Source organism: Notothenia coriiceps, unplaced genomic scaffold (genome assembly GCF_000735185.1).
Source record: "Notothenia coriiceps isolate Sejong01 unplaced genomic scaffold, NC01 NC01_scaffold00034936, whole genome shotgun sequence".
Classification (NCBI taxonomy): Eukaryota; Metazoa; Chordata; class Actinopteri; order Perciformes; family Nototheniidae; genus Notothenia; species Notothenia coriiceps.
This window is the reverse complement of record NW_011367637.1, coordinates 283,609-298,903: the sequence shown is the minus strand read 5'-3', so window position 1 is coordinate 298,903 and position 15,295 is coordinate 283,609. Positions and strand designations below refer to the sequence as shown.

The 15,295-nt window shown below is 42.6% G+C and overlaps 1 protein-coding gene across 3 annotated transcripts in view; it reads right to left on the bottom strand.

The window, feature by feature from the left end:
• The window catches only part of LOC104962547 (PDZ domain-containing RING finger protein 4-like), a 106,091-nt gene that overhangs the window by 42,027 nt on the left and 48,769 nt on the right, over positions 1–15,295 (bottom strand). Inside the window, exon 1 of one of the 3 annotated variants that reach the window (XM_010790998.1) lies at positions 4,239–4,564. The exons of the other annotated variants lie outside the window; for them this stretch is intronic. Coding sequence (XP_010789300.1) covers positions 4,239–4,307 — 69 coding nt within the window. The 5' untranslated portion in view covers positions 4,308–4,564. Of the gene's footprint in view, positions 1–4,238; positions 4,565–15,295 lie in introns of those variants that run through there. 3 annotated transcript variants of the gene reach the window in all.

Sequence of the window (15,295 nt, the reverse complement as noted above, 5' to 3'; positions counted from 1 at the left end):
CCCCCTTATCACCTGAATCTCCTCCTAGAGCACAATTGTGTTTTTTTTAACCAAATATCTCTCAGAGGGGCGTGGGGAGGGGCTCCTTATTTTCATCTAAAGTAACAGACAGAGAATCAGCACTTTTGAAACAGGGCTGAAACAGAGGGGATTATGGGATGCTGCAATGATCTGTTTGGTGTTTGGAGCCAAACACTTCAGAGACATGTTTTGTATATATCTGAGACCTGTAATGTATTGATGAAAAACAGTATAATAGGGGACCTTTAAGGTAAACAACAACAACAAATGTATTGAAAGACTAATGTTTGGATGCCACATGTCAAGTAAACAAACATTGTATAAGCAAGAAAATACACTTTTACTGTTGCCACTCTGAACACCTAAGATAACTTTACAACTCTAGACTAAATGCAAAACTTGTTTATAAAGATAACACCATTGTACCCTCAGTTGCTGGCATTCTGTATGTGATGATGCGTGCAGCCCGGTGAAGCCTACAACCCCTTTTCTTAGAAAGCTTGGCTCTTGTGATAGAATGCATACCCATTACACACATGGCCGCTGGTTTTGCAGAAGCAGGAGCAAATCAGCTGCTTACACCTTCTCCGGTTGACAGGTTTCACATCTGGTGAGCATATTCACGCCACTGCAGGACCCAGCTCCTGGGAACCGGCCTTCACCCCAGGAACAAATGAATTCAAGATCTGCTTCATTTGATGTCCGTCTGTCCCGCCTTGTCAACCTGGTGGCACTGCTCAACACGACATTGCTAAACTCTGAGATTCCATTACAGCGTCCTCCTGAGCGCATTAAAATGTATAAACCCCACTTTCTGCTTTTCAGCGAGAAAATTCACGAAGACTGTTTTTTTGTTTCCTGTAGCCAGCTGTGTGTGTGTGTCTCATTTATAAGCAGCAAGTTATCAGGGACTGCTGTACCTCATTGAGTTGCTTTCCATTTATTTCTCATATGCAGGGAAGAGTGATTCTGCTACCGTCTAATAAAACATGTAAAAACCGACTTCATGACTTCTAGTAACAAAAAGAGCTGCCAGTGTTATTGGAGAATTACAAAAAAGGATAATGAAATGTGGAGGGTCTGTATTCGATTCATCATTCAACAACATTGAGAGTGACTGGCTGCTACTGTAACCAAACAGAGGCTCAACATCAGCGCTAACTGTTACTACCAGGAGGGGTCTTTTTGGTTCATTTTCTTTTGACTGCTACCCTGTCTGCAAAAGAAGCTTTTTTCTTAATGCAGAAATCCCATCCTATCAACATAACCGAGTTTCGCTGCGTTGCTCCTCTCATCAACATCTGCCATCCTGCTAATTAGCCCCAAAAAGCCACACATCACTGGGTTTCAGCAGTGCACAGACAATGTGTGACACTCACGAGGGGAGCTCACGGACACACAATGGGAATTAAAAAGCTCTGCCAGATCACAGAGCGAATTAACTACAGTATGTGATTGGATGTAAGAAAAGGCCAGAACAGCAGCATGGTGGAGAGTGCAAACTCTAAGGTTGACCGTAGTGCGAGTAATGCTGAACCTCGGGTCAATAGTTTCAGCAAGGTTTCATCCTTGTTGACCTACGATGAGAAAAATCTTCCTACTTCTTCTCCTCCGCACAGAGGACAATCATTGGAAGGTTAACTAGAGTGGAATCCAACAGAGAGCAGGCTGGAGCAAAGATCGCATCAAAGGTAATCAAAGATGAGAGGAGGAATCACAGGAGTCGAAAAAGACAAAGACAGATAGGAAAAGATACATCCACGAGGGCTGATGAGTAGGTAGGTAGAAAAATAATAAGGTGAAGTTTAAAAAGTTTGCTGATACAATACATAAAACATGTCAGAGCTGTGAGGTAGCTTTGCAGGCCAGCTGAGAAAGGTGAGCACATTTCCATGCAGAACACTTGCAGCTGTGAGAACAGAGAGAAAGGAGAGAGAGAGTGAGGGAGCCAGCTGAGCAAGTCATAAATCTCCCACAGCTCCTGGGGTCAAGCAGACGGGGAGAGTGTCAAAATTGTTTCTTGGTGTGAAGGGAAGGGGAGGAAGGTGGCTAACCAACCACTGTGAATGACTCCTGCTCCTCCAATCAAGCTTCTGCGGGGCCGGTCAGTCACGCTGTGACACCGGCAAACCACTTCTGCAGCATTTGCCTACACACACATTCAGAGACTCTGCATAATCACAAGAGTGGAGTGACATGTTTGTGAATGTCTAGGTGTGTGTGTGCTTCTGAACAGCCCAGAGACAGAACAAAAAGACTCAGCATGGAGGAGTGAGTATATAAAAACTGAAGGGATGGTGATAGCTGAGCAAGCTGGACAGATGAGACAATATGTAAGAAATAGGATTAGGATGCCAGCGGTGTGAGCGCAGCTTCCCGCTGTCACAGAACAGTTCTCACGACCACAAACACACGACGACACACTTCTATAGCTGCAGGGAGAGCTCTGCTACCTGAAAGAGACCGTTGGTATTCCCTCCTTCATTTCTGCCAGTCGTGTTGCTGTTTTTATGTCTTCTCTGTGCTGTTGCAGAGGGTATACTGCTTGTCTCTGCGGTTATGTTTCAGTGTGTGCACGAATATGAGCATGAAGGCTGTGAGGATAGGAGATTTTCTGTGTTGTACGTGATAGAACAGTGTACAATGATACACCTGTATTTCAAACCAAAAGTCTACTGGATGACTTCTCTTCCTCCTCTTCATTGTTCTCTCAGCATTAATGAGGATTCACCTCCTTGCTTCTTTCTTTAATTTCCCTTTTACCCTTTTCTCCTCCCTCGCACTTTCTCTAACAACTGCATCTTTAACGGCTTACTCTCTATTCCCATCCCAGTCTTTATCTTCCATGCTCTGTAACCTTCCCGCCTTCCCTCCCACAGTGGTGATCAGAAAGTAGGTGCTGAACCAGCTCAGTATATCAGTGGGTGGACAGACATGCCAGAGAGTCTCCTGTCAACACTGAGTGTGCCCTGGAGACTGGCCCACTTGGCGTACACTGATCCCCTCTGCTAAACCACCAGAATAGGAGTCCATGCTATTTCTTAACAACCAATGCGGACAGAGGCGCAAAATCCAAGATAAGCACCAGGGCAGCACTATTTTTATGGTCCTCCTGAGGAGAGGCAGGCACTGCAGCGGCTACCTATTCATCCTTCATGGTCCCTGGACAGTTCTGTCTGTCTGCTAATATTAAACAGACCATTAGTGAATGCAACATACTTTACTGCTGATCCAGAAGCTTGAGGCTTTCCCTGATCATTGATGCGTGCAGGGTTAAATCTGACGGACAATGTCCATCACAAGAGTTTGTCAAAGTCTGAAGTTGCGAACAAGGTGAGAGCTACAGGCAGTGGTTAACCTGAGCTACTTTACCTCCCCCACATCTTCTCATTATGTCTTTTCACAAGGGTAAAGAGAGACATTTCACTTCTAATTAATGCACAGGATGGTTGTATAAAATGGCTAATGAGGCTGTGATCACAGTGGCGTAAAGGCTGGCGCTACTGGAAGGGGGAGTGGGGGAGCAGTACTTCACTTCCAGGAGACACCGAGCTTCACAGTTATTAGCCTGTCACAGAAAGAGCGCTGATTGGAGGATGCTTGTTTGTCTGCTCTTCCTATGCCCTCAATCTGAGATAATGTCCTTTTGTCTGTTGACTCACTAAATGCTTGGAATGCATTGTGAATTAAACAGCAGAGAGAATGAATTTCTCAGGAACGTGCACAATTATTCTACAATCGCATCAATAGTCAAACATAGCATGAACATTTTAAACAGAAAGACACACATACACATACTCTGTTTGTTTGCTGACATTAGGACCTTTGACACCATGTGTCTCCAAGATGAAACAAATCTGCTGGCACAACACTGAAGTGTCCCTCTGTGACCAAGAAATGCCAAAAGAAAACTTTAATTAAAAACTCTTGTGCTACTATTTCATAAAAAACCTTCCTGCATGATGAATGACCTGCTCACTAGCTGCTCTCTAGGCAAGGGCTCATTACTCGTGAACACATCTGCTTGGGAGAAAGAGACCACTTACTCCATAGTAGCCTACTGCCTCACTTTCATTTGGTGTAATAATCCAAAAAATACTCCCAAGACCTATTTCCAAAAAAAGAAAGCAGCAGCCTGCTCTCAGCAAAGCACACATAATGAATCACACACCACAACACACACAATCGATGCCAGAGTCGGCCGTGCCTCTGCTCACCTGTGCAATCTCATAAAGCAGCTTGTAGTGTTCTTCTCGCTTCTGTAAAGTGCACAGATTGCAGCCCATTATAGTCGTCGTGGAAACGCCAGGCGTCCAATTCTCCCCGAGTAGTGGTGGTACGGACACAGGGGGTCACCCTCCACACCGGAGCGCTGGTTCTCATCAGTCACTCCTTAAGCAAGCATCTCTTTCAGGCATCCCATTCACACATCAGAAACTAACTCCGGCTCAAAAGGAACAGAGACCTCCAGCTGAGAGAAACAGATGAGGGTTCAGATGTGAGCAGTGTGGCGGCAGCTTCAGCAGTCGTACAAGTAGCAGCATCAGCCAGTTTCTCTCCTCTCTCGCTCCCTCTATTTCACAGACTCACACACACATGCACACACTCGCACGCCGGAGTTGTGACTCGCTGAGACACTCCCCCCTTTTCCCTACTCGGTGTCAGCGCACATGACTACGCTGATACCAGCTCATGAATATAGAGGGAGAGCACTGTGGTAATCATGAGGGAGGCGGGAGAAGGGGAGGGGATCGGCGGAGAGGGAGGAGTGTGTGAGAGCGGGAGCGCTGGTTCATTAAAACCGAGGCTCAGTTATACAATAAGCGCCTTTGTGTGAGCAGCTCCTGTGAGGAGCATGGATGACAGCGCTGAGACGACACAAACTGGGGCAGACAAGGTTTTCCAAGGCTGTAACCTACTTGCATACAAAGGGCTTTTATTGGAGGTTTACCTGCTTCATGAGTAGGGGAAGTGAGACAATGTTTCAGAAGGAAATAAGGATGTCTGAACAAGAGATCAAGCAGTAAATATAGCATTAAAGCTCATTATGGCAAAATGTTTAAAACTTGAATAATTAGTTAACTATTCAAATAGTTTACACACAGAAATTGAATTCTTAAAGGTCACTTATTATGCAAAATCGACTTTTTCATGTCCACTCTGTGTAAAGAGATTCTGAAAGTTTCAGGAAAAAATATTCGCTCACTTTTTGTCCTGATCCATATATATAAAAACCTGTCTGAAAACGGGCTGATCAGATTTTGACCACTTTATGATGTCATAACGTTTTTTTGGCTTGTGTAACCATTAGCCAATCACCAACCAAGGTATGGCTTCACCAGTCTGGCAGTATTTTAAGGGATCTGAAAATGACAATAAAATAGCGGTATTTGCTATTTGTTGTTTGTTTATAATCACGCAGTCTGTTCTTCTTCTCTCGGTTATCACGCAGTCTGAAGTCTTTGCGGCGTGTTCCAGTGCGACACATGGCCAAGACGCAGAGACGCGAGGCGACGCAACAGTCGGGAGTCCGTCTGTGTCAGTTATTTGGTGTCAGCTTGGTGTGTCCGGGGCTTTAAACATCACTTTAAATGGAAGATCCCCATAGGCCCCGCCCACTCGATCGGATCGGCGATCGGTATCGGCCGATACTGATTCTGGCGAACGGCCCCAAAATTGGCAATCGGAGCATCCCTAATGTATATCCATATACATCTAAAGTCCTGAAATGTTTATGGACGAAACAATCAATTTCATGAAATCTTGGGATATTGCGACGGACATTTATTATTTAATTTTTGTATTTTATACCAACAAATGACCAACAGGTGATCTGCATAATTCTTGAAATAAACAGACTAGAGAATCAGCATTATAACCTGCCTAATTTATCACAACAGAAATGTACTGTAACATTGCAGTGCCCCAGTCCTAAGTAGGCTTTATTATGGAACTAAGTACAACAAAAATGGGGAATATCTTGTGTCAGTTTCAGGTCAAATTGAACTATGAACTCACATATAGCATCATATTATAGGAGGAAACGCAGTTTATTGCATATTTTTAAGTCACTAGCCACTACAGGTGTCATTGATGATGGGAGCAAATTGGCAATCAGGAAAGCAAGAGACTTGAGAGATGATATCAATCACAGACATCGCTCAAACTGTGATGATTGCAAGACAAATTGACCTTAGCTATTGTCTCCGCCATGAATCCCCGTTCGCTAGTAGGAAGGTTCACTAACGAGCAATAATTGTTAACAAATTGGTCTCCAAGTCAACAGTGGGGCTTTATGTGAAGAATACAGCTAAGAGTAGATGAGCGCTCATCAGATGGCTACTGGGCATCCCAAACCCCAGGGGAATACATAATCCGATTTTCTGGGCTTTAATTTTGCTCCACTGCCTGGAGGCAAGCCAAACACACACATACGTTCATCTTCCAGGACCATTATTGATAATACCATCCTCCCTTTTCGTCTACGCCAACCAAACAATCCTTGCTACCGTCTTCTCTTCATCCTAAAGAAGCTACAAGAAGTGGGTTTTCTGCGGTTGCCAGGCAATATCAAATCCATGAAGTGCTGTTCACTAAAGTGTCAATTTGACATCAAAGGGTCTTGTTGGGAGCCTAGGGAGTGGGGATATAATATTGCATTTGATGAACAGGGGTGCTATGTTTGCTTGCGGTACAATGGAAGGAAATGTGAGTCAGATGCAGTCTTCTGAAATGGTATACTGAGGTCTGAGAGCTATGAAGTGCTTGTGAGAGAGAAGGACTGGCTGTGTAGTTGTCTATAGTAGGTAGATGGAAAATATAAAACCAAGGGTTGAAAACAATGCCCTTCCTGCATGGAAATTTAAATAATAGATCCAGAATGTGCTGACAGTATCCAATATTAGTACACGTAAGGTGTACTCAGGGTTCAGGTCTGGATGACCATCACCCTGTGATGTTGAACTCGCTGACCCCTAAAGGTTAAGATGCTCATCGGTCAACCAAATGGTGTTTCGCATCATCTGTGCAGCGAGACTGATACAGTAGCCTCTGCCTGCGGTCAAGCAGCACCTCTCCATGGGACATGCAGAGTGACGGATGCTCTTTGAAGAGTGCATTAAGACTGATAAAAGCTCTCCCGAGGTTCTTTATGGCCGTCAGTTTTACATTGTGACAGCGTGAATTTACCTGAGACTGCATTTCCGATGCAACCTAAGGGCAAGATTGGCACATTATAGATACATTTAGTAAAACCATTTACTTTCTGACATGGTGAAGTGCTACTGGATGTACAATGTGTCTCCTCGCCTGTCACTGCTAGGCTTTTAATGTGGAACTTACTCAATAAATTGTATTGTTTTACATTTATATGGAAAATGAAAGTGGCTACTGTGTAAAAAATGTGTAGATAACCACTGATTCTGTCTCCTTCTCATGTCCTTTCTACATCCCCACTGTCCTTTCCTACTGTCCAGCAGTCGTTTATCATCCGGTCTGCCCTTTGCCTGCTCGGGTAGAAACAGGCCCTCAATCGTGTTCATTCTCTCAGTTAATGGGCCTCACATCGCTGGGCATGGAGAAGCGATTTGTCCTCACCGTGATAGGTGTATTTTGAGGTTTCTTCAATTGCATTTCTGACAAACTGATATTTGAGCTCACCTTAAACCTGGAGGTATAACCTTCAGCCAAGTGTGTAATGCAGGTATATGGCCCAGTTGTAAACCCCTGTGCCCTCACACATCCCTGCATACTGCTCACACAGCCACAGTCTTCTTTCCGTCACACATATACAGTAACACACAAAACTATAAAATGAGCATTGAAAGCCCAACTAATCAAGATGCTGCCAGTGTTGAATATGAAGTTAAAATCAGTACCCTCAAACTGTATTTGTATAGATTTCTTGTCCTGTTATAAATACCGCTGTCAGTCACCCAGCAGAAGTTGGATCAATTCAATATTCCACTGAATCCGACTCAACAAGCTGACATGCATCCCATCTGAATGACTTTTAAAGCAAGCAAAACATGGAGCGCATTTTTCATTTCCACTCTGACAGCTACTTTTCAAGGCTTCTTGTTGCTGCCAATCACCGCTTTTGTCAGGGAAGCTCTTGGCAGAAAGACGTGGTGAAAGAAGACGCCACTCATCTGAGAAACTAATATTTCAAAGATCCCTAATATGAGATGAGTGTTATTCAATCTGAAATATACACAAAGCTTAGATTTGGGACAGAATAGTGGAGGATCACCTCAGGCTAGTGGAAGAAATGACTGCATGCCAACACTTGTGTAGTCTTATGGTAACCTTGACAACAAACTAGAGAGCATCTTAACATAGCTGGGGATGTAATAAGAAGCTGTTATTGCTGTGATTACTTGTCTATGGCAATGTCTGTCAGGAATACCAAGAGTCCCCACAGTGTTTAATACATAAACAGGTTTATTAGGCCAGCTCTGACACACCAGGTGGGCGGAAATCTCTTCGGTGTGAGTATTGAAGATTGAAATCCTCTTCGCGTGAAAGGAGAGCCGTGGGGATCTGAGAGTGGTTCGTGATGCGACGCGTAGCTCAGATCTGCTGCTGTAGAGCAGCCGGTCCTCCTGGGTATCCAAATGACCTGATTTGGGAGTAATTAAATGAGGCCCTTTTGTGAATGAATCATGGTTGCAGCCCGCTCCTCTGATGACAGCTCTGACGGAAGTTGGTCCAGCGCGGATGCACAGATGCACAGGTGGGCGCTTCAAAGCCAGCGTGGCCAGGCCGCGGGAAGCCAACCAAAACATCTTTCTCGATGACAATAAATTATTAAAAAGGCTTGAATCTTTAATTCATGTGGGAACATGACCATGGATAAAAATAGCACATTGAATGCAGCCCTGCATGATAACACGTGCAATATTGCTTTTCAAGCAATCAACATAATGGCCATCTAATTCACAGCCTGAAGGGCAATTAAAACTCTAATTCCTGCCCACACAAAGTATGCAGTTTTATTTTCAAATCACGCAAATTGTACTGATAAATTATGAATAACTGGGTTAATAAACCCTACAATTAGCACATTTAGCTAATAACATGACTCTATGTATGCATCTAACTCCGTAATAATCGGTTAGGAGATATCAATAATACATAATCTTTTAGGCACAAATATCCAAAAATATATTTTCTTGTTTCCTGTTATCCAAAAGTGACTCATAAAATGTGCGTTCTAACCAGGTTGAGCTCGCTTGACATTCTTATGAAATACAAAACAAATCCCGCTAATTAGCCTCTTCACACGGATATCCCTTTTGAAGTTTCAAAACAAAAAAGCGGCACATGCCACGCAAACATCCTACATGAAATCTGTTTAACCCTGATGCCCCATCTGCATGAAAATGAAACAAATTGCAGAGCAGACGGGAAGCTCAGGGAGGTGTGATACTGCTGATGGCGTGACATATGCCAAGCATTCAGTTTAGTCAGTAAAAAGAATGAAACCGATCCGAAAGTGGGATCAGGATGAAATACATGTCAGAGTGGTGCAGTCAGAGTGCTGAATGAAGACAGTTTTAGATCATATATGTGTCTGCATCTGGGTGAAAATGCATCACCTGAATTAAGGTTAAGTATTGTGAGAAAACAGCTGTGTGATATTTTTCAATATAGTTTATATTGTAATATTAGGCCAATAAAGGCATTGCTTTATTCAGTTAGGAATGACTGTTTAAAGGAAACACTGAATTGAAAGGATGTCAACATCAATGTCAGACAGGACAATAGTTTTTCAGGAAGTGGCGAATTAGACAAAAACATTCTGATTGGTGAATTTATCTATCGGTTTCTTAGAATCATCAATTTCGCATTTCCTTAGTTTGGTGGTTCACAACAGACATATTTAAAAATAAAAGCCAAAAGGTTGATTTATCCTGACATCCCAAGTCAAACATCAAAAGTGCTCCTCCCATAACACATACAAAGAAAGAGTGAAACGTTTCCCAAAACATAATGTATTTAGTTCCAGGAATAGCTGCAGGTGATACTCAACATTTGAAAAGGTCCATATTATCTGAATCATCGCAGGTGTGAATCAATAATAAAATATAATTATTAAGTGCAGAACATTTTGGTTAGACAAAGAGAAGACCCATCACTGAATACATTATGATACACAAGTCTTCTCTTGAGATAGTTTTTGCCTTAGCAATAATGCAACAGTAAGATATTCTGATTATACCCTTTCTGCATGGTAAATACCCCGTGAGTCCTACCTCTCTCCTTCATAAAATTCCCTTGTAGATGCATTAATATCCCAGAATGTTATAACACAGGACATCTTAAAACATTTGATCCGTATCACAAATTCAATAATTAGATAAAAAATGTTATCAGTTTAGTTTGCACTTTTTTCAGTAGCCATACACCCAATGTTTCCCAGGCTGTCAGAAATTACAACACAACTGTGTTATTGTAGAATGAGCAAGAAACAATACATCTGTTTAAACATGTAAGGGTGGTGACCTTTTCATACAGGAAACATGTTGATGCTTCGAGCTGGAGGAGGGGAGCGTTGAGTGAAAGACAAAACGTTCTTGCTACTTTCTCTGCAGGACCCTTTCCGTCTGCTTTCATATTCATTCACCCAGAGGCTGAAGACTGCGTAGCCCGCACTAACTGCTGCACTCACACCCCTGTGACACTGTGACCCCGACGCCCCCCGTGTAGCAGGACAGCCTCAGGGCACCATGCACTGCTGCTGCTCCAGCCTCCCTGCAGCTCTGGGGAAAGGAAGGTTGGCTCCCTTATATGTTTAGCCTTGATGGTTGTTAAAAATTCGCCCTGCAACACCGTGATGAATAGTAATCGTTTCAGATGCATAAAGCACTCGAGCATAGCTGTGAAGTATGCGCCGTATATCTATAGATCTAACAGAGACACATTAGAGGTCCATAGGTCTGCCTGCTCTTGTTGCCCGAGGTGTTTAATGATATTTGTGGCCTGATACTATTCCTCTGTGTGCGGGGCTCCACCCTTTTTATTGTATTATCTGACATACAGTAACAAGACCCTGAGAGATCCCCCACTGTATGAACCTCCACAGGGCATACAAGTGATTACAGAGCCACCCGATTGTGAGATGGCACTGAATAAGAAAAGACCGAAGCTCTTAAACTACAATATAAACTATGATCAATGCATGCAGTGATGAAGTTCAGGGTTTCTGTGTGTTTCAAGGTGTTATATAGGCCTGCGGAGATAGGAAATCTAATCTTTTATTTCCGTGTTCGGAGAGAGTTGGAGTGGAGCAGAGAGTGGAGCGGGTATTTTAAATCTTCATGGAGTGCAGAAAATGTTGCAATAAACTCACTTTATTGCCTTTTTATTGGCTTATTTCACTCACCCATTCATACAAAAATTAAAACTGTACATACTTTTCAAGATTTAATATTCCAACGTGTGTATTTAAGAGCAGGTAAAGGGGGTAAATCAATTGGCGTACTGTCAAGGAAGCTCAAGGTGGCAATTCTCACTGACAACAAGCCGCAAACATGTACAACAGGCATGTCATTGATTTGAGACTCTTCCCACTGCTGGGAGTTCTCATCAATACACAGTCAATACACCTTTGATTGTGGATGAGTTTTGTGCTCCTGAAGAGAGAAAGCAGATCTATAGAGACAATCAGCTCAGAGGGCAAACGGGTGGGACTCCACACCAACCTGTTCTGCTCCGTCTATTCAACTCTTATGCTGATTCTAGCGTAAACAGAAAACCTGCGGCCTCTTATTGTGTCCTGTGCAAGGCCTTTTGAGGCAATGTCACCGACAGGTCAGCTCATTTCAGGAACACAATGCCAGCGTCCTCCTGTTCTTTCCCAATGTCATGTTGAAACAAGGTCAAATAAAGCGCATCCAGCGAATCATGGCGAAACATTGTCAAGCATGCATTTGAGCAAATCGAAGCTCAACAATGGTTTAAATTATAATATGTGATGCAAAACAAACTCCTGTAGAAACCATTTGACCCTGCAGCTTTATAGGTCCCTTCTCACTTTTTAGTTTGTGCTTTTGTTTTGGAGACAGTAAACTCTAAAAAAAAAAAAAAAAAGCCATACACCTTTCAGAGAAGTTGATAAAGACAGAAACAGAGCCTAATAAATTACGAATGATATTGTCAGGCGACCAAAATTACAACTTGAAATGGACGCAGTGTCTGCTGGATCAGTAAATGTACAGTGTTACGTTTCATTTTTCATTTTCAGCGTGTCTCAGTGCTGAAGACGACAGAAAATGACAATTACTGCAGCTTCAACTAAAATCCAATCAGCCAGTCGACATTGGGTGTGTGAAGGGTAATCTGGTCTCCAGCTTGATGTCAGTCATGTTTATTAATACAAAATCAACATTTTAAAAAAAGAATAAGAATTGAAATTTGTTTTGTAGGCTTCTAGCAGTGAGATTGAATCCCAACAGTTACATTTTGATCATTTTTAATAAAAGGACATTAATGCAGAAATGTTCCGCAGAACCATTTTATTTTCAATCTGTAATTTTGAAGTAATACCTCAATCTTCAATACCTTGGTATTAAAGTCTACTAAAATCAACTGATGTTATTTTTCGCAGTTGCTCGAGAGCAGCGAGGCATACATAATGAGAATTAGAAAAGTTTAAAAACAAACAAATGGCACATCAATCTAGTCAGACTTCGGCAGTGGCACAGTCATTTTGGTTTGCTCTACATCAGTGCAGCAGCATGCCACCACCGGCCCCCTTCATGTACTCTATAATTTGTGTTGTGACGGGCATGTTCATCGTGGTTCTCCATGCGCTTCAGCTGGCCTGGTGGGTGCACAAACACACCTCCATTTCCTATATGCTGTTTTTTGTTAAAGTGACTTCCTTGTCTTGCCGGGTGGGAGAAAGTCATCGGTGCGCCTGAGGATCGGCTTAAAAACCTTCAGCTAAACTGCAATGCTCCAGAATGAGGATGGAAACATATCCAGTGGTAATAACAGACCTGCAGATGGATAACATGCTTGTTTTTCTGCCCGCAGATTAGTCTGGAATTATGATGACGCCCAGGGGGCAGGAATCTTATTTGCTGTCCTCCTGATAAGAAAACAAGAGCAGACGACAACCAAAAGGAAAAGAGGGAGAGGGTGATGTGTGTAATTTAACATGCTGTGCCACATGCTGGTGTGTTGGCACTCCAATTTAGGAGACTGGATCTGATAGGGACTGATGGGTAATGTTTCAATATCGGCTAGGAAAAACATGGCTTCATGTCCTGTAGCACACCAGAATCTGTTTTGCTTGCTGTCATTTGGCACTTCATAAAACCATGTTTAATTACGTGTGGTGTCGTCAAAACAAACATAACACATCTGGATGAGTTCGAGTTGGTAGTGCGAGTAAAATCTCTTCGTGAAATAACATACCTATATTCTCTTTGTAGCACAGAACCTTAGTACTATCAAGGTCCATGTTTTCACCACAATTTCCCTTTACAACAGCTTCCCCTTGTTGGTATTCTTGGAGGTTTCTTTGGGGTCCTGAGCCTTAGAGCAGTTCATCTTTGATTTGCTACACTTTCATGAAAAATGTGAATGGAAGAGTCTCTCATTACATGAGCATGAGGGTTTTAATATTTGTATATGCAATAACGAATGTAGCTTGTATATGTAAGGACTTCCCTTTAATTTAACATCCTTGCGTTAAAAGAACCCAAGGAACAGAAAGGTGAAAATGTTGGCTGTCACATAGGAGTTTAAATTAAGCAAACATGCATTTGTCAGGAATGTTACAATTTGATCAAAACAAAGTATTTATTTAGGAGGATGTCCACAAAGAAAAGTAGAAAGAAGTATTTCACAAACCACTGAAGTATCTGATATTATTTATGACAAAACAAAGAGTCTACAAATCCAAGTAAGGGTAAGATTTGTTTTCAACAAAAAAAAGGGACGATTATATTTCACATGGCTATCAAATTAATAACCTGAATATTAAAGTTTTATCTAAGACAGTTACTTCTCTGTCCCTGTTGACTTGCACTCTTGCACACAGAAACAAATAAATAAACAGTGTAGACACCTCACTAACGCTCTACGGCGCTCTATACCCCAAAGGATAGCCATCGATTTTCCAGTTATAATCAACACCAAAATTATTGAATGTCAGATGATAAAGTGTCAGGGGTCCACAGGCACTTTTCCACAATGGGATTTCGTGTCACCATGGCAACCCCGGCTGTTTGACAGAGCTTACGACAAAGAACTCTTCTGCACAAATTCATCTTGAATCCCTTTTCGCTCGAGGCACAGTCAGAATTTCTGCCAGTCCACACACAAGCAAACACACACACACACTAACACACACACACACCCCCCTCAGTTTTGCTTCCAGTATTCTCCTTTTGAGTGAACCAAATCTCAAATGAAATGGGCCAAAACAAGAAAGTTTCACATAAATCGGAATTTGAAATGCAGTAACGCATTTGGTACAAAAGCTGAAGCATCAAAACATTTCACAGAAAAGCATCGATCAGGACAAACGAACCAGGGTCAACAAGCAATAAAAATCAGGGCTCTACATCTACACCGCAGATAAAAACTACTGCATAATCATATGAGGCCGTATTTCTTTGTAGCGGCCATCTAATGAGATTATACATCTTGGACGTGGTGTTTTATTGATTTGACTGTTGTTATGCTTGATAGACCTCGAATAGCTTCAGGGGATGCTCACCACTCATGTGGGACAACAAATCTGCTGTGACCCTGAACTGAAGCATCACACCTTGCACTTTCATACAAATATGTATTTTGTCTGGTGGGGAAATCAGATAAGCATTTTGCTGATCACATATTGCAGTATTGAACCAACAAGAATCAACAGCGACAGACCAGAGCGGTAACTGGCTGTTTTTCCCTGGATAAATGTCCTTCGGGTTGGGTAATGTAGGATGGTGCGTCATAAAAACTCTTACATGCCCTCAGACGACCCAGCTCATCCTTTCTCAAGGTTTTAGGTCAACACAGGTCAACATTTCCCCGGTGTACTCTGTCGAGGAGAAGGTCGGGGTGCACTCTCCTGCCAAAGACACTGTTAATACACTGGAGATACATTTAGATCCCTCTCCGGCAGTCTTCTGGGAATAGTTTTCGCCTCACAGCACAAGGTAGATTAAACCAAAGGGGAACGATATTCACAAATCAGCCAATGGTTATGAGGAAAAAAGCAACAGAGGGCTCACTGTCCCCTCCACAATGAGCTCACAGGAAACTA